Below are 22,245 nucleotides of genomic sequence, written 5' to 3' on the forward strand. Positions count from 1 at the left end.
TCGCCATCTGGTCCCTGGCGCACTGCCTTAGGGCATCTGGACAACTCCCCACTGTGGGGCTGCATAGAACAGGTCTTCTGGGGTGGGAGACCCCCTCAGAGTAACGGGTGGGTAGATAGTGGCAGCTGCTTGTATGACAGAGGGAGGGTGGCCTGTCTGTCCTCTTCGGCGCTGTTGGTGATGGGAAGGGAGACCTGGCCAGGCCTGGTCAGGGCTGAACAGGGTTTGAGTCCAGCGGACCTGACCATGGTGCAGTTGGCTCATGGCTCTGCGTGCTCTTGCCCAGGCCTGCCTTCCCTATTCCTAGACCCAGCTCTCACCAACTATAGGCATCTCCCCTGCACAGGCTGCCTTGTGCGCGCCCCCAGCAGCCCCTCCAGGGTGGGCACCAGCAGCGTGGCAGTGGAGCAGCCTTGAGAAGGAGGCACTTCTGGCTGAGGAGCGGGTCTGGGATCTTAGGGTCCGACTTGCAGGCCTGCTCATGTCCATTCTCCTCACCTCCCGCCTCCCCAGGACTTCCTGACGGACCTGATGATGTCAGAGGTGGACCGCTGTGGGGACAATGAGCACCTTATCTTCCGGGAGAACACGCTGGCCACCAAGGCCATCGAGGAGTACCTCAAGCTGGTGGGCCAGAAGTACCTGCAAGATGCGCTAGGTAGGGGTGGGGCGTGGGGCCGGCAGGTGGGCAGGGCATGGGCTGTGCCTGCCGGGCCCTCACTCCCTCTCCCTGCCCTCCTGGCCCCAGGTGAGTTCATCAAAGCTCTGTACGAGTCGGATGAGAACTGCGAAGTGGACCCGAGCAAGTGCTCGGCCGCCGACCTCCCCGAGCACCAGGGCAACCTCAAGATGTGCTGCGAGCTAGCCTTCTGCAAGATCATCAACTCCTACTGGTCAGTGCCGTCCGGGCCCCCACCCCTGTGTCTTTCCCTTCCTGCATGCAGGACGCTGGGCGCCGTGCTAGTGTGCGTGTGCGTGTGCTCGGCAAGGCCCTTAGGCTCCGTCTTCCCCGACTTCTAAATGACGGAGCAGAGGTTACGCAGGGAGGGCACAATGACACACCCTGCCTGGCCCAGTGGAGTCTTGATGGGCTGCCGGGCCCCGTCCTGGTCCTTTGTGGGCTCGCTCATGTAAGGGAGCGTCCCAGAACATATGCAGGACACGGCAGTGCATTTCCACGCTTCTTAGCGGGCACCCTCCATGTGCCGGGCACTGTCGTTGATGCTGGAGCTGCAGCACTAGGAGCGAGGCCGACGGCCCTGCTCAGGTACCCACGTGGGGCAGGTGGACAGCTTCAGGTGAGACCCCTCAGCTGTCCACAGGGGTGATACCCTCCTGCACCTACCATACCTCACTCCTTTCTTTGGCAGGGTCTCCCTCACCCCACACCTCACCTCCACACACTCCCTCCCTTCCTGCTTCAAGGCCTTGTGGCTGCTTCCCTCTGTCACCGCCCGTCATGGTATCAGACGCGGTTGTCTCATTCCTCCTGGCACCCGCTGTCACAGCCCTGATCCCATCAGAGTGGGACTGTGCCTGTGTCCAGATCCATTTCCCGCACGTACCTGGAGCACCCTGGGGGCAGACAGATACCCCCGGCTCAGGGCTGGACCCAGGAAGGCCCGGGAATGGTTTGCTACTCCCAAAAAACAGGCAGAGACAGGCCTGCTAGGTTAGCAGCAGCCTTGGGAAGGGGACAGAGGGAATAGCCAGAGCGCATAGAGTGGATGTCCTTCTACCAGGTCCCTCTGCCCCTGGGCTGCACAAGGTGCTCACCTAGGTCCATCCTGGCCCCTCGGGCTGGGCCAGAAATGACCCCTGGCCTGGGGTAGAGGCACAGCCTTGAACTCTTTGGGAACATACTTCCCATCCTTGGGCTGGGCTGTGCTTTTACCCGGTACCCGCCCAGTTCCCAGGGCAGACTGGGCGTGGGACACAGGGAAACATATCCATAGACAGCCATTTTCCATTTCCTCTTTCTGATATCTGTCTGAGGCCCAGAGGCATCTTTCTGTCCTGGACAAGGCCATCGATAGATGTCATCGCTCAGCACCTGCCCCCTGCCCAGTCCTGTGCCAGGCAATTTGAGGGTCAGGGCTTAAGGTCGTGTCCTCCTCTGCTCCTCTGTCACTGTCTGTAGCATGTTCTTGTTGTTTCACTGCAGAGAGCCTGCTGAGCAGGTGCTGGGCTTGTTGGGCAAAAGCCTTTGGAGTTGATCAAGGCGTCTGATGGACTTGAGATGGTCCTATGAATGTGGCAGGGCCGACCTTGTTCTCAGTGTAAGGATGAGGGGACTGAATGAAGTTCAGGGAGGGCCAGGCACTTGCTCAGAGCACCCTGAGTCCGTGGCAGAGCCAGGCATAGAGTCCAAAGAGTGCTGGGGCCTGGACTGCCCCAGGGTGGGAGGCATGTCTGTCAGGGTGAAAAGATAGGAAAACCACGTAAAGATTGGCCAGTGGGGCCTGACTGCAGCAGGCTGCGGGTGCCTGGCAGAGAGAGCCCCCAGTGGGGTACTGGGAACCCTTCCCACCTTCACTGGACCCCCTGGGGAGGTCACTTCCTCCATTTCCCTTCCCACCTAGAAAGCGGGAGCTGTGTTCTCATCCTGTGATTAGCCTGTTGCCATCTTGATCATTTGGAGCTCTTCTGAAAATGTCTGATTCCTATAATATTCAAGCAAAGGGAGTGAGTCTCAGCAGCCAGTGATGGCATCCAAGGGGCAGTGGTCTGTTCCAGTCGTGTTTTCCTCACTCTCCCCGAGATCCTCGTGCCTGGTGTCTGGGACAGAGGGTGGAGCCCCGGGGCAGGCCCAGGAGCTGGCCATTGCCGTCGAATCTCATTGGGACCGAGACCTGGCTCCTGTGTGCCTGCGCCCATCCCCTCTCGGCCCATTTGTAGAGAGCCCACGGCCTTGCCTGGGGTTCCGTGTCCCTGCTCCCTAGGCCAGGCTCTCCCTTTGCCCTCGCTGCCGTGCTGCAGTCCTGTGCTCAGTAGCTCACAGGCCATCACGGTGGAGGCGTTGGAATCCAGGGCTCCATCAGACCCAGCACCAGGTCCCTGCTCTGCACCCTCCTGCCCTAGCCCCCTGCCCGATGACTGGCCCACCTTCCTCTGTCCCTCCAGTGTCTTCCCACGGGAGCTGAAAGAGGTATTTGCCTCATGGCGACAGGAGTGCAGCAGCCGTGGCCGGCCTGACATCAGCGAGCGACTCATCAGCGCCTCCCTGTTTCTGCGCTTCCTCTGCCCTGCCATCATGTCGCCCTCACTCTTCAACCTGCTGCAGGAGTACCCCGATGACCGCACTGCCCGCACCCTCACCCTCATCGCCAAGGTTACCCAGAACCTGGCCAACTTCGCCAAGTGAGTGCCGTGAGCCCGGACGGCCAGGGTCCAGGCGTGGGCATCCGCTGGAGCCCTGGGGACAGGCCGTGGGTGTGTCTGCCCTGGGGTGGGGCCGCACGGCAGGCCCTGCTTCTGTCCCTGTCCTCCTCAGCTCTTCTCCTCCCCTTCTTTCAAAATCAGATCTCCACCTCCCATCCTCCCCCTACAAAAAGTACATGGCATTTGGGTATGTTTCCTTAATTTTCAAAGGTGAGAAAAGGAGATATTTTTTCCTTCTGCTTTTTGAACTAACATTTTTATCATAAGGATTATCCCGTGTACTTAACATTCATAAGCCTCGTTTTGCGATGAATGACTAAGGGAGAATGGCCCATATTTCCTTAACCCGTCCTGCGTGGTTGGGCTCTCAGGTTGTTTCAGACTGTCCTTGTTTGATGCTGTGAAGAATGTCTTTGCTTATAAGGCGCTTCAGTGTTCTCGACTGTACCCTAGAGCGAGTGGGTGGAAACGGAAGGGCTCATTCACAGTGTGGACAGAGCCGTGCTGCAAGCCTTCTCTGTGCTGGGCTCTGAGTCACATCTGGTTCCAGCCTCCTGGACCCACATTTGATCAGGGAGAGAGGGCAGGAAGCAGCAGAGCAGTGATAGAGACACAGGCCTCCTAGGAGGGCCCCAGCCCTGTCCTCCTAGGAGATGCACCCCCTGCTGTGTGTCAGGACCGGGAAGGTGGGGAGGCAGTCACCTGCTCACGGAGAGGCAGCAGAAACAGAGGTGGGGCAGACCCCGGGAGGCCCGTGTGCTGGCTTGATGAGGCACCGTGGCATTCCCGAGTCATTACATGGCAGGCCCGGAGAAGGGGGGTGCGAGACCCAAGAGGACAGCGGGATCTTGAAGTTCAGGTGGGAAAGTGGGTCCCCCACAGGGAGGATGGCCCTCGTCCGTTCTGGGTCCTGAACTGGTCAGCCTGACAGCATGGGGAATGGGGGCTGGAGAGAGCACAGCAGGCAGCAGAGAGACAGGGCAGAGGGCACAGCTGTGGTTCCCTCCCACAGAAGAAACCGCCGTGGAAGTATTGGGGGGTGGGGAGCGGCTAAGGTCGGGGGTGATTGGAAGGTAAAGTCAGCAGGCCTAGCCGGGTGGGGAGGAAGAGGGAGAAGCTGGCCACCCCCAGGCTTCTGGCTGAGCTCTCTGGGGGACAGCGGTGTCCCTACTTAGGTAGGAAGCCCAGGAGCGCGGCATGGGTTTGAGGTGACAGCGCTGAGTCGGCCAGACTCGGCCAGGCTGAGGACAGGGGAGGTGCCTGTGGTTGTACACGCCTGAAAGCTCAGCAGAGAGACCCGCTAAGTGTGCATTAAAAGTCACCTGCACACCAAGCCATTGAAACTTGGAAGAAAGAGGGAAGGAGACTGACCAGCAGTGAATGGGGAGTGAGGGCCACAGAACATTCTGGTCCTGTGAGGAGAGGTCCGGGAAAGGGTCTCCAGCCTCAGCCGGGAACGAGGGCCCTGAGCCAGAGCAGATGTGTTGGCTTGGTGGAGTGAGTGGTGGGAGAGGCAGCCACAGTGGGGGCTGGGGGACTCAAAGGGGGTCTCCTAGACCGGCCCCGGGACACTTACCCTCTCTGCTTTCTGTCCAGGTTTGGCAGCAAGGAGGAGTACATGTCATTCATGAACCAGTTCCTGGAGCACGAGTGGACCAACATGCAGCGCTTCCTGCTGGAGATCTCCAACCCCGAGACCGTCTCCAACACGGCCGGCTTCGAGGGCTACATCGACCTGGGCCGCGAGCTCTCCAGCCTGCACTCGCTGCTCTGGGAGGCCGTCAGCCAGCTGGAGCAGGTGCCTGGCCCCACAGGCTCCAGGGGGGACAGAGCCGGGCCAGAGGAAGCTGCAGAGCTCAGGGCTGCCCCTCCTTCTGGACTAACTGTGGGGGTCAAAGTGTTCGCCTGCCTGGGTGCCAGAGCCCAAGGTTCCAGCCCAGGCCCTGTGAGCATTGCCCTCAGGGTCCCTGAGCCCCTTTCCCTTGATGGACAGTGTCCCATTCAGTCACCAGCACCAGCCACGGGAGCCCACTTTGCCCACGGGGGCTTTAGCTGTCCACACTCAGCATTGAGTGTGTGAAGGTGTGCCCCCTACCTGTGAGAAACGTGATCATCTTTAGCTGCTTCTCTGAAAATATCCTCGTTCTAGGTTTTAAGGCCACTGATGTGAAAAAGATAGACACTGAAGATGCTGCACCTCCACACGTCAGGCAGGAAGCTACAGGCCTTTCCAGAATTACCCTTGACCATGAGTTGAAAATCTGATTCCCTAGACATGTCTGATCCTGCTGCGGCCGCCTGGCCTGCGCCCTCGGTGGCCCGGGGTTCCACTGTCGCCCCAGCAGCCCCAGCCCACACCGCAAGCAGTCCGGTCAGGATCCACTTCTACAATATCTGTTGCTTCCCCGGGCTTAAAGAGACCACTTTACAAACGTGGTTACTGCCTGAACAGGGATGGAAGGCCTCCTTGGTCCCGTCCCATTCCCTAGAGGCGACCACTCAGGGCACTCCAGTGTGTAGCTTTCTAGATATGTCTGCATGTGTGTTAAGTACCCATGCATGCACAGAGTTCTTTTCTGTTTTTGTTTGTGTTGAAGTGAGCACTGCAGAGTGCATTTCTCACCTGGCTCTGTTGTCCTCTTTCCGTGTCACTAGGGGCTGCGCCGCCGTTGTGGCCCCTCGGATGGCCGCAGGCTGTCCCACATAGGAATACACATTTCACTAGCCCCTGTTGCGGACACACGGGTTAATCCCCGCGTCTTGTTGCTGCGGTCGTGTCTGTTCGCTGATACCCACTCCCCTTTGGCTCAAGAGACACAGGGCAGGAAACGGCAGTGGGGCCAAGGCCCTCTCTTTCTCCACTGCTGCCAACACCAGTCACTCTAACTGCCACCGCTTACGGCGTCCCGTGCCTGCCTCCGACACCCACATCTGCACAAGCAGGCAGGAAGCACAGGAGATGGCAGCCGCCGTCACAGCTGATGGCAGTGCAGCAAGAATTTGAAATCGAGGTGTTTGCCTCTCAAGTCTATGCTGTTGACTGCATGAGTTTTCACACTTTTTTTGCACAAAACCACGGAAGCCAGTGCATAAGCAGAAGGCCAATCCCAGAAGTCTCTCGGATAGGGAGGTGTTGCTGTGGGAAGTTCTGGGGTTCCTCGTGGGCTCCCCTCTCTGGGGCATGGAGATGGGATGTTCTCAGGTGGAAGGCTTGGACTAGGTCACCATTTCTCCCTTTAGGCCTCTCACCCGTCCCCCCCCCCCCCACCAGAAGTATCTGGGGGGCTTGGGAAAAATGTTCATTTGCAGATTCCTAGGCTTTCCAGCTCCTTCCCAGCTCTGTTGGGTCTGACAGGTGGGGAGGGTAGGGCAGGGCCTGCCTTTCCAAGTGGCTCCTCAGCAGTGTTGAACCGCAGCAGGTGCAGTGCACTTGGCCTCCCCAAGTGGCGCCCACAGGTCACACCTGCCACTTGCTGTCTATTTGCAGAACATTGTATCCAAACTGGGACCCCTGCCTCGAATCCTGAGGGATGTCCACACAGCACTGAGTACCCCAGGCAGTGGGCAGCTCACGGGGACCAACGACTTGGCCTCCACTCCTGGCTCTGGCAGTAGCAGCATCTCGGCCGGGCTGCAGAAGATGGTGATCGAGAATGATCTCTCTGGGTAAGAGAGGCCAGGTGTACCGGCTGTTGTGGGGTGCGCGTGTAGACAAGGTACAACCTGCCTGCAGTTTCCACTGGGGAGGAGGATGTCTACACAAACGTTTATAAAATAAGCTACTTGAGACTTGAAATGTGTTGTGCAGGCTGTAGGCAGTGAGCCTCCATTTGGGAAAAATCAGGGAAGGCTTCTTGGAGGAGGTAACGTGTTTTGGGCTTTTTAGGAAAAGCAACATTTCCATGGGTGGAAAAGGCATTCTATGTAGAGGAACTAGCACAAACAGGCTTGGAGAAAGACAATACATTCTCATGAAGAACGATCACTAGTCCCAAATGCCTTTAGATTACCCAGGTGTGTGTTAAAAATACCTCTTCTGGTATTTCCTGGGTCTGAATCAGAATCTCCAGGAGTGGCATTCAAGTGTATGTGTTTTCAGCAGGAGTCTGGGTCACTCTGCAAGGCTTTGAGGCTGGGCACTCCAGAAACTAGGAGAGGTGTTGAGGCCCCGCCCTCAGACTGAGGACAGGGAGGCAGAATGTTCTTGGATGTTAACGTCAAAATGAGGACATTCCTTTGAAAGACTTGGCATGTGTAGTGAACCGTTTGTGCCCCACTCACACACTGCCCTCCCAGGGGGCATCTTGGACCGGCTAGTAAGGCTTATGCAGCAGAGTTGGGACTTGGGTCTTGCTCTGAGGTGGCAACGGCAGCGGGCTCGTAAGCAGGCGAGGGCGCGGACATCCAGAATAGGGTGTGTGGTACACAGGACTGGGGGTGCTTCCCAGCTCCCGCTGAGCCCAGGGGGTCCGTTCACACAACCTGCCAGATGAAGGAGAGCAGGTCAGGTGGAAGGGGACGCACCTTGGTTAAGAGGTAGCCAGGTGCGTGGGTTCTGAGGAGACCTGACCGCGTGTGTAGCACGACAGCCAAAGCCTGAGGCCGGTCTGGGTTTCTCCGGCTCCATTGCCTGCCGGTGTCCAGCCGAGTGGCTGCAGCCTGCCCCGCCCAAGTTCCATCAGTTGGGACTTGTCACTTCCTCTCCATCCCAGGCTCCCCGTTGTTGAAACCCCTGCCCGCTCAGAGCCTGTTTACCTCCCCCAGCCTTCCCTCCACAGCCGACCTGACCCTCCACAGTGTGCCTTCTAAGGAGTGGGCTTCCGGGGAGGGGCCAGGGAAGAGGCTGGAAGACTGGGGGTGGGTACGGCTCCGCCTCTGCAGGTGCAGACCCTCCCTGCCTGAGTCACACCTTTGGATCCTCCTCTGAGTCCTTGTTTTTGCCAGGAACACCAGCCCCCGCCTGCCAGTCAGACAAAGGTGGCAGCAGGAGGCGGGGGGCGGGGGGGCCTCACTGGGTCCCCACTCTGGTTATCAGTCTGGTGAGGAACGAGAGGGAAGAGGCAGCAGGGGCCCTTGCGGCTTTGAAGTCAGAGTTCTTAGTGCAGGACCCTTGGATAGCAGAGAGCCACTGCATTGTGGGTTGGGGTTTAGCTAAGGGGAATTTCCCAGAACACTCCAGGCCCCAGCACTCTGTGTCCCAAGATGCAGCTGAGCCAGGAACAGGTGTACCAGACAGCCTGACCTGGAACTAGCAGCGCTGGCCCCTAGAGTAGAGGTTCTGTGCAGGAACGGCCACCCTGGCCACTCAGTCCCCGTGGGGGCTTTTGCCGGGGTCAGCTGCCAGGGCTGTGGTTTGGTTTGCGGCTGGGCCACCGCTCCCAGCCTCTCCCACTTTTGCAGCCCACGTACCTCCTCTCCCCCACCCCATCTTCCCTCCTCCCCAGCCCTGCCTCAGGCTGCCAGGCCCTGGCAGGTCGGCGGGGCGCTCGGTTTGGACCCGCCTTGGCCACATTCACAGTTCTTCTCTTCCCCCTTCTTTCCCTGTGTGTGCTTGTCTCCCTGCAGTCTGATAGATTTCACCCGGTTACCGTCTCCAACCCCCGAAAACAAGGACTTGTTTTTTGTCACAAGGTCCTCCGGGGTCCAGCCCTCACCTGCCCGCAGCTCGAGTTACTCGGAAGCCAACGAGCCTGATCTTCAGATGGCCAATGGTGGCAAGAGCCTGTCTATGGTGGACCTGCAAGATGCCCGCACGCTGGACGGGGAGGCTGGCTCCCCGGCGGGCCCCGACGCCCTCACTGCCGACGGGCAGGCGCCGGCATCGCAGCTGGTGGCCGGGTGGCCGGCCCGGGCGGCCCCGGCGAGCCTGGCGGGGCTGGCCACGGTGCGGCGGGCGGGCCAGACGCCGACCACGCCGGGCACCTCCGAGGGTGCCCCCGGCCGGCCCCAGTTGCTGGCGCCGCTCTCCTTCCAGAACCCCGTGTACCAGATGGCGGCGGGCCTGCCGCTTTCGCCCCGCGGCCTTGGTGACTCGGGCTCCGAGGGCCATAGCTCCTTGAGCTCCCACAGCAACAGTGAGGAGCTGGCAGCTGCCGCCAAGCTGGGAAGTTTCGGCGGTGCCGCCGAGGAGCTGGCGCGGCGGCCCGGGGAGCTGGCGCGGCGGCAGGTGTCACTGACTGAGAAGGGCGGGCAGCCCACGGTGCCACGGCAGAACAGCGCCGGCCCCCAGCGGAGGATCGACCAGCCGCCGCCGCCGCCCCCACCACCACCCCCCGCGCCCCGTGGCCGGACGCCACCCGCCCTGCTGAGCACGCTGCAGTACCCGCGGCCTTCGAGCGGACCGCTGGCGTCGGCCTCGCCTGACTGGGCTGGCCCCGGAGCCCGGCTCCGGCAGCCGTCGTCCTCATCCAAGGGTGACAGCCCGGAGCTGAAGCCTCGCGCGGTGCATAAGCAGGTCAGTGCTGTCGTCCGAGGGCGGGCCATCATCCCCCATGTCGCGCTGCTCCTCCTGGTCATCTCACCTGTGCCCAGCTGCCATCCCACGCTGAGTGATGCCGCACGTGGCCCATCCTGCCGGCCTGCCACGCACACCACCTCCCCTCCCCCGGGGGCCGCTGGCCCCCGCCCGAGTCCTTGAATCAGGGGCAGCGCGGCCTGAGGGTCTCTCTGCCACTTCTCCCAAGGGCAGCAGGGGTTGGGGAGAGAAAGGAGGGAGGGCTCTATCCATCTCCAGCTGGAGGCCTGATAAAGCCCTGCCCAGGGTAGGAGTCAACCAGACCCCCAGCACGTCCCCCCCACCCCAATCCCCCGCACCTTCGTGTCTCAGCTGGCCTCCAGGGCTCAGCTGCTGGAGCGAATGGTGTTCCTGTCACCCTGGGGCCGCACACAGTATGTGGGACAGATGTGTTGTGACTTGCATGACCACCTGCCTGGCCGAGCTCACTTGCTCTCACCTGGGCGGCAGAGAGGGGTGCTTGGGCCACCTGGGCTCTTGACTCTGCCTCAGGCCGCCATCGAGAATGGGAGTTCCTGAGTTGGGGGTGGTATCGGTAGGCACCTGGCCAGCTGGAAACCCCCTGCCCCTGCCATGCCTCTGAGCCACTTGTCCCCGTGACTCACCTCGTCCCACCCCCCTGTTCCCTCCAGCCCCTCACGGCTGTGTTTCATTGTAGGGCCCTTCACCCGTGAGCCCCAATGCCCTGGACCGCACGGCCGCTTGGCTCTTGACCATGAACGCGCAGTTGTTAGAAGACGAGGGCCTGGGCCCAGACCCCCCCCACAGGGATAGGCTAAGGAGTAAGGAGGAGCTCAGCCAAGCAGAAAAGGTAAAGCCGGACCCTGGCAGTGTGGGGCAGGGCGGGGCTGCCTGCCCGACAACGTTCTCTCCCCTTGAGCCCTGAATGAAGGGTGCTGCTTCTTCCTGTGTATGGCTAGTCCTCTCTCAACCCTTGGTCCCCCATGAGGACGGCAGCCAGTGGAATCTGGAAGTAGAAGCAGCAAGAAGGGCTTAGTTCAGAGCTGAGGATTCCTGTATAGGCTGCACACGAGACTCACTGGAAGTTGTACTGAACCCAGACTCCCAGGACTCGGTCCTCAGACCTCTGGGAGGCCCCTTCCCTGAGTGACCGGGCAGCTGAGTTTCTGAGAGTGCCGGACTTGAGGGCTGGGGGATGCCAAAGAGGCACATGGAGACCGTCGTGGGGCGCTTCGTGCATGAGCAGCAGAGAGGTGTGGGTCCCCAAGGCAGCCGGGAGGGCTGCCCCCCAGCCAGGCCCCGCCCACTCTGGGTTTGTGCCTAGCCAGGGCCTGAGAGAGAAAGAGCCAGGGTGAAGGGGTGGGGCCAGACTGCTACTGCGAGGCTTGCTTCCCCCTAGGGAGAAAAAATGGTTCTAAAATATCCAGATTCCACCCCACCACACACATCCAGCATTTGGCGGGGGCAGTGGGAGGGACTTCTGTCCTCCCAAATTCTCCCTGCTGTTATGGCACCTGTCCTGGATCCATGGCTGGTTCTCATGTCCCCCTGCAGGCCCAGGTCAACACGGGGCCCCTTGCAAGGCCACCCCAGCATGGCAGCCACATCCCCCGCTTCCCTAGGTGCCCTCGCCTCTCAGCCCCAGGAAAGCCTGTAGCAGCCTCTCAGGCAATTCCACGGAGGTCAGAGTGGCAGCTCTCCCTCCTCCTGGCCTAAGGCGAGGTTCATGTCCATGCTGCATTCCGCCACCTTCCACCATCCCCTTAGTCCACTGCATCCACCTGCTTTCACCATAATTACGTGAAGGGGACAAGGGGATGTGGGGCACAGTGCTCCAAGAGCCAGCGTTTGGCTGGGCAGCAAGGAGAGCCAGCCTTCGCCCGGGCTCCCTGCGTGAGCCGGGCTGGGCTCTGCACGTCTCTGAGACTCCAGTTCCCACTTGTGAATTGCAAGGACCACCCGGACCATTTGCAGGGGTCCGGCTGCAGCCGGGGTGTCCCCTTTCCTTGCTGCTCCGTGGCTGAACGAGCTCCTGTTTCTCTCACCCTCTCCACTACTAACCCTTACAGGCAAATCCAGGAGGCCTTGTTCCCTCGAGCTCCCTGGAGACCTGGGAGGGTCTTCCCCACCCCTCTCTGGCCAGCTCAGCAAGACTTGGGACGGGCCGAGGTCATTTCTCCCGGAGCCAGGCTCTCTGTGGATCCAGCTTTGCTGTAGGACCTTTGCTTTGAGTTGGGGCTGGTCTCTCACCGGTCTCTGGATTTGCCGCCTCCTAACCTTTGGGCAGTCCTTTGCTGAAGTGAATTAGGCCTCCGTTGCCTGGGACTCAAGGAGAGGCTCTTCCTGCCTCCTCCAGCCCCCATACTGTCATGGCATCCTGGCCCCCAGCCCCTTGATTCTAGCCTCAGCCCCACCTGCCTTTAACCTCTCTGTCTCCCCCTTACTTCCCCACACCACTGCCCTTGCTTTAGTTTCACATAGAGGCTGGGAGGCTAGGACCTTACCCCACTGGTCAGTCACTCTCCACGTGACCGGGTCACCTTGCCTTCTGGGCCTCAGTTTCCCCTCCTGTAGAGCCCCTATCTCTCAGGATGCTGTCAGGTCTTAATATATCCAAGAGTGTTTTTAACATTTGTTTATTGTATTAATGACGACAACAACAACCTCAGTGCCCTAGTTAAACCGTTACTTCCGAGATCTGGGTGTGAGTCTTCATTCCCTCACAGCTGTGAGGCCAGGCTGCAGGGGTGGGAGGTTGAAGCGGAGAAAGCCCCGGGTGGGGACAGGCCTTGCGTGTCACCGCCACCCCTCTGGCTGGGCTCCTGAGGAGTCTCCGAGCTGGGCTCCCTGCTACCCGTGCTCCTGCTTGGGCTCACGAGGTGTGCTCTTTGTCCTGGGTGCTGTGCCCCTGGCGCGCCGCCCCCCTGGCAGGACCTGGCCGTGCTGCAGGACAAGTTGCGGATCTCCACCAAGAAGCTGGAGGAGTACGAGACCCTGTTCAAGTGCCAGGAGGAGACGACGCAGAAGCTGGTGCTGGAGTACCAGGCGCGGCTGGAGGAGGGTGAGGAGCGGCTGCGGCGGCAGCAGGAGGACAAGGACATCCAGATGAAGGGCATCATCAGCAGGTGAGAGCAGCCGGTTCTGGTCCCCCGCACACAGAGCAGGCAGGCCGTCCTCCTGATGAGGGGAAGGGCTGATCAGCCGCAGGATGAGCCAAGGGTGGAAGGAGGAGAGCGTCCCAGGCAGTGGGGACAGCATGGCACACGTGTGGCGTTAGGCAGCCTGGACCGCAGGAAGCCCTACCCGGCACAGGGTGCACTGATGGTGGAACGCGAAGTTGGGCGTGGCAGGAGTGAGGTCAGACAAGGCCCTGTAAGGAGTCCTGTTTTCTTGGTAAGCCCTGTCAGGGGAGCTAGGATTGGGGGCGCCTTGAAACACAGTGAGGACCCAATTCTGGGCAGGAAAAGTCGGCATAAACGTCATTACATTCGGCTGGTGAAGGTGGGGGGGTGGGGAGGAAGGCAAAATATCCCCCAAGTTTCTACCAAGAGCGTCTGGGTGTCTTGGTGCCAGTTGCTGAGATGAGGGTCTGGGGAGGGGAGCAGTTGGGGTGTCCCAGCCATTCCAGTTTAAGGTGCCCTTGGGTTACCTGGGAAAGATTTCCAGGGAACCATTGGCTCTGATGCGGACTCTCACCTTTATTGATGGCTTCGATGACATCCTGTGTTGATTTTCTCTCTCTCATTCTCTCTCTGTCTCCACCCATGGGTAGGGCGTCTGTAGGCAGGGAGCACAGTGAAGGTGTAGCGTCCCAGCCATCCCACAGCGTCCCGATCGTGAAGTTCACGTCTTTATGACAGTAATACAAGGTAGCAGAGGAAATAGCGTGGACTTTCTAGCTTGTTTTCACGGCATAAGAGCCTGTCAGCTGGACAGATTTAGCAGGTGTGCCATACCCAGAAGTTTCCCCACCTGGCCTCATGTTTTGTCCACTACAGAAACCCTTTCCAGATTCTTCCTACTTAGACTACCCGTTTCTCTGCTCCTAATTACTGTTTGTTTCACATACCTATGGGTGTGTTCATTATAAAATGGTTAACGTGAGCAGAGATCCTGTAACCAGAGTGACTGTTAATCCACTGTTCACTTGACAGCCAGCTCTGTTCTTTGTGTGTGTGGTTCCGGGAATGGAAATGCTTCTCAAACTAACCACCTCTTCCTCATTGTATCTCTTCTCTGAGGAGCGTGTGGTCTCTGAATTCAGTGGCTTACTTAGCGCATTTATTTCTACTAACTATCACAGTGTATTTCCTCCGTAATGGAAATGTCAAATTAGATCAGTTTGGTTGCTAGCATTGTTTAACTCTAGATTCTTACCAGTTTTTGTGTCTACTTGTTTACCATTCTATCACTATTTGGGGAAAGGATATTGAATGTCTAATCATAATATGGATTTGTGTATTTCTCTTTTCTATTGTTTTCGATTTATGTACACTGAAACTCTGCAACCACATCTAGGATTGTTACGTGCTGGTGATGAACTGATCTCTTTATTATTATAACATCACCATCTTTATCCCTCATAACATTCTTTGTTCTGAAATCTACTTTGTTTGATGTTAATTACAGGTGTCTCAATTTATTTTGACTAATATTAGCCAGGTGTATCCTTCTTTATCCTTATACTTTTAACCTATTGGTGTCTTTCTATATAAATGAATTTCTTTTATAGACACCTTATTGGTTCTTGCATTTTATCTAATCTGACAGTTTCTGCCTTTTAATTGGAGTGTTTAGACCATTTACATCTAATGTAATTATCAATATAATTATGTATGAATCTCTTATCTTGCTACCATTATCTATTTGTACCATCTGTTTTGTTCCCTTTTTTCCCCGAACTCTTTTGGATTGAGCATTTTTTATGATTGCATTTTATCGCTTATTGTCTTACTAGCTATGTCTCTGTTGTCACTTTAGGGCAGGAGTTGGAAACTTCCCATAAGAAGGCAGATAATAAATATTTTAGGCTTTGCAGGCCATATGGCCCCTGTAAGTATTCAACTCTGCTGTTGTAGCAGAACTATGTGTGTGGTGTGGCTATTTACAAAAACAGGCAGTGGGCCCAGTCGGGCCCTCATTCTCAAGCTATAATAGTAGCAATTCTGTCATCATTTTTGTTCCTTTGTACTTAAGCTATCTTTTTCTCTGGCTGTTTTTAAGATTTTTTTTATCGCTGATCACCGATAATTTGATTATGAGGATGCTTGCCGTAGTTTCCTTCATGTTTCTTGGGTTTGAGCTTTTGGCTCTGTGAGTCCACCATCCTACACTTCCGTTAGGCTGCTTTATATTGTCCTACACTGCACTGATGCTTTGTTGTTTCCTTTTTTCCCTTTTCTTTCCTGCCGTGTGTTAGATCATTTCTGTTACTGCGTCTACAAGGTTACTAATCATTTCTTCTTCAATGTCCAATCTGCTGTTAATCCTATCAGTATTTTTTTCATTTCGTTTCAGATACTGTATTTTTCACCTTCAGACTTTCAGCTTGGTTTAAATTCTATTTCTCTTCTCATCATGCTCCTGCTTTCCTCTATTTTCTCAGCCATGTGGAATGCATTTACAGTAGTTTCAGTGTCTACTAATTCTGTCATCCATGACATTTCTGAGTCTGTTTTTATTGATTAATTTTCTTTCTGGTTATCCGTTACACTTTCCTGCTTCTCTGTATGTTTGGTGATTTTTGGTTGGATGCCAGACATTGTGACTTTTGCTTAGGTGTGGAATGTTTTGTGTTCTTTTAAATGTTCTTGGGCTTTGTTCTGGGACACAATGAGGTTATTTGGAATTAGTCTGATTCTTTTGAGGCTTACGTTTAAGCTCTGTTGGGGTGGGTCTGGACAGCTTTTAATCTAGCCTAATCTGACTCCATATTGAGGCAGTTTCCTTCTGAGGATTCTGCTTTATGCCCCTGTGTTAGCACGTCTTTCTACCCTGCCAGGTAGGAATATTAACTCTTCCTGGGGCTGTTTTGTTCTCATGTTTCAGTGGTGCATGCAGACCAGTCCTCAGCCAGAGACTCAAGGGGAGCCCTCAGGATATATGTGGAGCTCTCTCTGTGTCTTCCTCTTCTTGGGTATGGCCTCCCTGGGTCTCCTCTACTCCATGAGATTACTTCCCTTCTTTTTTTGTTTGGCCTGGACACTCCAGGCCGTGAGAGGGGCTCAGCTCGTGCATTCCCTTCTCTTAGGAGACACTGCCAGTTGTTCTGTGTCTGGACGCCACTTTTTCATACATTTCATTCGGTTTTCTGGTTTGTTTATTGTGGTCACTGTTTGACGGCAAAAGGGTAAATCCAGTCCCTGTTACCCCACCAGCCAGAAGCACACGTCTCTCCCCTTCTGACTGACACCATCTAATGCCCGTCTTCTCCCTATTCCTCCCTTCCCCCTTCTTACAGGCTTTTCTCAATGTCTGATCTTTCTGTGACAAGGAACCCCCCCTTGGCATGGCCCCACACCCCTTCCTCCTGATCAGTGCTCCCCAACCGCTGATCCCACCGACTTCTCACAACAGCCCTGCGGGTACCTGCCCCAGCACCGTTGACCTCTCTGTGCACCTTCTGTGACAGGCGCTCAGTGCTCACCCAGGGGTTAGGGGACCGCTCTGCTGGCCTGGAGAAGTTGTGCAGGTAGAGAGGGGGATGAAGCCTTGGGAGTAGGTGAGCTTGTCTGGAGAGCAAGAGCGGGGGCTTGGACAGACCCCAGTGGAGACATGCTGGGAGCAGGCAGGACAGGCATCTGCAGAGCAGTAGCCTTGGGGCTAGGAGGCAAACCCAGAGAGCGTGGGGTCCGGAAGCTAAAGGATGAGCATCGGAAGGTGGGTGTCATCCGCAGTGATTGACAGGTGTGTGAGGGCCCGGCAAGGTGAAGCCAGAAAGGGTTTCAGGGAGGGAGCAGCTGGCAACAGACACACACATGCCTTAGTTCTGAGCCTCTGCAGACGGTATTCCTCCCGTCTTCCCTACGCTTACCCATATTCAGACTTGTTTGTCCCTCAGATGTCCAGTATGTGCTCCCACCCTCCGGCGCAGTTGCCTACTTCCTCTTCTCTGTTCCCATAGCCTCTAGGCTATTGTCTGCCTGTGTCCCTGCTGCTCTGTGAACTTTTTGAGCGATGGAGATCTGTACTTTTCATCTCGCTACTTTGAGTGCCTGGTACCTCTTGGCACGGCCTTGGCACGACTCTCCGCCGAGTCGGCGGAGAAAGCCCTAGAGCCCTTCAGGGTTTCGTCTTCCCGCCTGTGCCATGGGTCTTACGGCATTACCCCACCTGCCCTGCTCTGGGAGGCGGTGAGGACCTAACCACCACCCCCAACCACCGTGGCTCCTGGAAGAACATCAGGAAATGGGCAGCTCCAAGGGTTTCTGGGGGATCTGGGAACAGAGTCTGGAGTGGGTAAAGCATAAGGAAGAAGTAGACCCAGCTCATGTCGCCTGTTGGAGGCCAGCTGGAGGGGCTCCCCTGCTGTGTCCCCGCTGTGCAGGTGTGATGGCTTCTTCCCACAAGGCCCCATGCCCCACGCCCCCACACCCACCTCCTGACGTCCCTCAAGTGCCAGCTCCACTGTCCTTGTGTGTGGTCACAGGTTGATGTCTGTGGAGGAGGAGCTGAAGAAAGACCACGCTGAGATGCAAGCAGCTGTAGACTCCAAGCAGAAGATCATCGATGCCCAGGTGGGTTCCGGCCCTGTGCTCAGCCATAGGCGTTAAAGGACCTGGGTTGGGCAGCGGGTGACTTTGAGATCTCTACCTCCTCATTAATGCCCCCCACCATAAAAGCTGAGGAGGAACAGGAGGCCAGCGTCTCTGGTCTGGAAAGTCAGATTTGAAGGTCTCCGTGGACCACACGCTCATGGGGACAGGCTGTGAAAGTGGTGGGGCAAGTCCTTCCCTACCGGGACGACTTGGTGGGCACTGCCTTTCCCCAAGGATACCGAGCAAGGACTGGAAGCGGGTGGGAGGGGAACGGGGATGGCTTCAGGTGACAGCAGGCTGGGCAGATGGAGCAGGGGGGCTCTTATCTGTGGTCCCCAGCTGCATTGAGAGATGTGGCACGTAAGAGACTGCGGCCACCATTCTCCTTCACTGCACTGTTTCCTCTCACTCACCCGGGAATAGGACCAGGCCTTGGTCAGACTGTAAACAGCACGGGCTGACCAGGAGCTGTGACCTCTGTGTCACACACTCGCACATGCACGTGAGCCAGGGCGCACACCCTTGGGGCTCAGGTGGCTGACAGGTGACACCACTAGGGCTGCTGTTTGGGTGAGCAGCAGTGGTGTGAGAGACGTCGTCAGAAGGCAGGCTCTAGGAGGTCTCTGTCAGTGACGTGGAGGCCTCCTCCTCTTCCTCCTCCTCCTCCTCCTCCTCCTCCTCCTCCTCCTCCTACCCCCGGCCCCCTCCCCACCTCCTCCCGGCCTCCTCCCTGCCTCCTCTCAGCCTCCTAGCCTCCTCCCAGCTTCCTCCCTGCCTCTTCCCAGCACCCCCCCTCCCCCTCCCAGTCCCCCACCTCCTTCCCACCTCCTCCCAGCCTCCTCCCAGCCTCCTCCCAGCCTCCTCCCCAGCACACCCACTGCCCCGCCTTTCCTGCCCTTCACACTTAGTGTACTCCTGGTGCCCCCACCCCGTCTCCTCCCAGCACCCCTGGTGGGCACACTTAGCCCCAGGGAGACCCCTGCCCCGGTACAGCCCCCCTTTGGCCCAAGGACCCCTCCCGTGGCCCCAACTAATGCCCCGTTTGCCCCCAGGAGAAGCGTATCGCCTCACTGGACGCCGCCAACGCCCGCCTCATGAGCGCCCTGACGCAGCTGAAAGAGAGGTACAGCATGCAAGCCCGTAACGGCGTCTCCCCCACCAACCCCACCAAATTGCAGATTACCGAGAACGGCGAGTTCCGAAACAGCAGCCATTGTTAACCTGCCCGAGGAGGGAGGACCGTGGTGGCCCAGAGCAGGCCTCGGCCTGGGGCCTGGGGAGGAGTGCCCCCACAGTCGCAGCCTCCCGCGCAGGGGCAAGGGGGTGCCCAGGCCTCCTCCCCTTCCCTCCGCCTGCGGTCCAGGAGGTGCCGCACGGGGAGCCTGGACAGACTGACGCGGCGTGGGCCCGCTCCCCTCTCTTCTGGCCCGAGAAGCGAGTTCGGTGCAGGCCGGAGAGGCCTGCACGCTGGGGGTGGGGCGGCCTGGGGGGAGCAGGGGGCCTGCCAAAGTGCGTCTCCGTCGGTTACTGAGTTTGGTGTGTGTCACCTTTCTTCCTTGACCTGGCCAAGTGCATGTACCCCTTCCCCCTCCCCAGGGAGAGAGCGCCCGCAGGGCAGAGGGTTAGAGAGCTAGGGGCCCAGGCCCCTGCCCTGAGGGACTTGTCCCTTAGTTCCAGGGGCGGACGGACAGGCTGGTCGGCAGGCAGGGAGAGGGTGGGGAGGACGGAGCTGCCGGAGTACCTGTCCTGCAGGGCTCCCCCGAGCCCCTGCCACTGCATGCGGCCTGTCCAGGGACCTGCCTGGCTGTGAGGAACCGAGGATTCACCCCTGTACCTGTCCCCAGACTCCCTGCCTCTTCCCCACCACCCCCAACTTCCTTCCTTATTTTGCCAAACAGACCCAGTGAGGATCCTGGCCCGCTCTTCTGGGCCCTCGTATCTGCGGGGAGGATCTGGAGCCTCTCTCACTTGCCCAGGCCGAGGGCTCCCTAAAGCCAAAGATCTGGGCAGAGTTGGCCCAGATGGCACTGTGCCCGATCCCTGCCCTTCTCCCGGGGCCAGTGCACCAGGGCACCGTGGCCCTGCAGGGAGTGGCCAGCTGGTGGTGCTTACCCTGAGAGGAAGGCTGATCTTTCCTGAATGATGAATAAAAGAAATTCTAATGCCAGCAGGCCCTGAGAAGGTGGATAACTGTGATTTTTTTTCCTTTCACAGTATGCATTAGAAACAAAAGCCCGCTTGCTCGCTTGCTGGAACGCAGGGGCCTTTTAAATTGAGCGTGCGCACTGCATGGGAAATAGCGGCCCTGGAGGATGTTAGACTTGCTCCCTCTCCAAGACAGCAGCGGCCTGCACCAGGCCCCGTGTGTGCGGCCGGCCTCCTCCTCACCCTTCCCGGGCCCCCGGCCAAGGACCCAGGCGCTGCAGACAGGAGAGGGGCACATCCCACAGCTGGGGCCGGTTTTCCTCAGCTCTAGGCCGTTCTGTGGCTTCTCAGCCCTCCCTGATCCCCACCCCTTGCGGGACATAGGTGGTCAGGAGCTTGGGTCTGTCTCAGTCCCTCCCTGGTCCCACCCCCAGCCCTGGGGAGTCTCCAGCAAGAGCTGGGCATTTGCCCCCCTCCCCGGCAGAGCCCGGGCTAGGTGAGCTGCCCGAGCCGCCCCCTCTGCCTTGGCCTCAGGAAGCTGAGACCCTGGGGAAGAGCCCTGAGCCCTTCCTGCTGCAGCCAGGGCCACGGTCACCACAGAGCCCACCAGGTCGAGTGCGGGAAGGGTGGCCCAGACCACGCTGCGCTCCATCCTGGCCTCTGGGCAGGGGCTTTTAAATGAAACCTGCAGTTCAGTTAGGCCAGAGACTTGCCGCTGAGGAGAGGGCAGGCCCCTAAGGGTCACAGACCTCAGGAAGGAAGGCCGTGGGGGCTGTGGCCCCGCCCCCACCTGTGGCCACACAGGCAGGGCCTGGCCCCAGTGATGTCCTCTGGTTCGGTCTCATTCCCCCCGCTGCCCGGTGAGCCCTCCCCTCCCCCCCACCCCTCCCCCACCGATGCCTCGATGCCTCGTAGAGCAACCTCGGACTGAGCGCCTCTTAGCAATACGGGGGGAGGTTCCCAGGGCCCGGACGGCAGGGCGTAGGAGGCCAGCATGCGTGTGGTGCTGGTGGCCCTTGGCGTGGGTGTGAGCTCTCAGGCCGAGAGCCTTATTTACTTAGTGCAAAAACTGTAAAAGTGTACAGACTCTTCACAGATTTTTATCTGAATTGCAAGTCTGACAATTTTTGTAAATGTTCTCGGTGTTCGACTGTAATGTAACTATTTCACCTAATGGTTGTACATAGTCCTTTAGTCCTGGTGCTGCCGAGGGCTGCCCGGGACCGCTGCTCTCCGATGGTTTGTATTTTATTTTTTAATCTAGAACAGTATTGGGCAGGAGGAGGGGGTTTGGGGTTCGGTGTCGGGGTTTCTCCCCACCTGTGGCATGTACCCGTCGGCTTTGCAGCGTGCTGTCTGGGTGGGGTGCTGGGGACACGCGCCCTGTCTGGGCCACACAGAACCTGCGTCCTGGGGTGGGGCCAGGGTGCCAGAGGGCCAGAGGGAGGGGGAGTGAGGGAAGGCAGGCCCTGCTCCGGGAAGGTGAGGCCCTGGGCCCAGAGCCTGCTGGAGACGACTGTCCTCCCTGGCCGGCACAGAGAGGCCTGACTTTTTGCTTAACTTTTATGTTTAGGGTGAAGGAAACTGCCAAACTTCCTATAAGTGAAGACTTTTTTCCGACTGCCCAGAAAGGGGGGGGGGTGGGGAACCAAGGCCAGAGCTCCACACGCCCCCCCCCTCAACCTCCCCCCTATAGAGCGTCTGCCCCCAAGGGGGGGGATATGGGGTACGCCTCTCCCTGCCACCCCGCCCATCAGCGGAAGGCAGGCTGTCCAGGGAAACAGCCCCTCTTTTCTACACCTTTGGCCCCAAATCCACCCCCGGCCCCACACCGCCCCCCGCTCCCCCTTTTGTAAGTATGTGAAAAAGAAAACCACGCAAACGTTGGAGTCTTGGCTGGAGCCCCTCCCAGCTGCGACTTTGAACTGTGTAATAATGTACAGAGAAAGTTGTTGGTGTTCTAAGACTGTGTGGCTGTGCAATTTCTGTACATTTGCAATTAGAAATATTAAAGATTTATTTAGCTATTTTAAACCTGACTCGCCTCCATTCAGCTGCATCTCAGGAGATTTTCTAGGCGGTGACTCTTGAGTTGTGGGTCTGTATTGTCCTTTAGCAAGGGACTGGCCCTGGGGTTCCCTCCCGTGGTACCTGCAGACAGGGGAGCCCTCCCGGAACCGGTAGTGGTGTTGGTCTTGGCTTACCGAGTGACCTGAGACTGTTTCCCGTTGGGCAGTGGAGCGTTGCCTTCCCAGGGCCCTTCCCGGGCTCTGACCAGCTCAGAAGGGAGCTCTTTGCTGGTCCCACACCCCCAGGGGGATGGCGTGGCCCCCGCACTCGCTGCAGGAGATACCGTCTCCTGCCAGGCTCTGCTTCAGATGCCTTCCCACCCACTAAAATCTGACTCCAGGGGAGAGGGGAGAGTTTGGCCCATGTCCCCAGCAGGTCATGGCTGAGCTGGGCTAAACCAAGCTCCTAAGGCCTGGA

General features: G+C 58.1%; 1 protein-coding gene across 11 annotated transcripts in view; it reads left to right on the plus strand.

The window, feature by feature from the left end:
- The window catches only part of LOC102964095 (DAB2 interacting protein), a 121,603-nt gene extending 99,811 nt beyond the window's left edge, over window positions 1-21,792 (plus strand). For 9 of the 11 annotated variants that reach the window (XM_042963800.1, XM_042963803.1, XM_042963804.1 and 6 more), the window contains 10 exons: window positions 514-658; window positions 749-893; window positions 3,124-3,360; window positions 4,978-5,179; window positions 6,869-7,047; window positions 8,947-9,835; window positions 10,554-10,706; window positions 12,788-12,981; window positions 17,505-17,592; window positions 18,666-19,603. In XM_042963800.1, coding sequence (XP_042819734.1) covers window positions 514-658; window positions 749-893; window positions 3,124-3,360; window positions 4,978-5,179; window positions 6,869-7,047; window positions 8,947-9,835; window positions 10,554-10,706; window positions 12,788-12,981; window positions 17,505-17,592; window positions 18,666-18,833 — 2,400 coding nt within the window. In that variant the 3' untranslated portion in view covers window positions 18,834-19,603. Of the gene's footprint in view, window positions 1-513; window positions 659-748; window positions 894-3,123; window positions 3,361-4,977; window positions 5,180-6,868; window positions 7,048-8,946; window positions 9,836-10,553; window positions 10,707-12,787; window positions 12,982-17,504; window positions 17,593-18,665; window positions 19,604-19,827 lie in introns of those variants that run through there. The other 2 variants (XM_042963802.1, XM_042963801.1) reach the window with 2 other exon arrangements.
- Window positions 21,793-22,245: the final 453 nt, after the last annotated feature.

Source organism: Panthera tigris, chromosome D4 (genome assembly GCF_018350195.1).
Source record: "Panthera tigris isolate Pti1 chromosome D4, P.tigris_Pti1_mat1.1, whole genome shotgun sequence".
In the NCBI taxonomy this organism is placed as follows: Eukaryota; Metazoa; Chordata; class Mammalia; order Carnivora; family Felidae; genus Panthera; species Panthera tigris.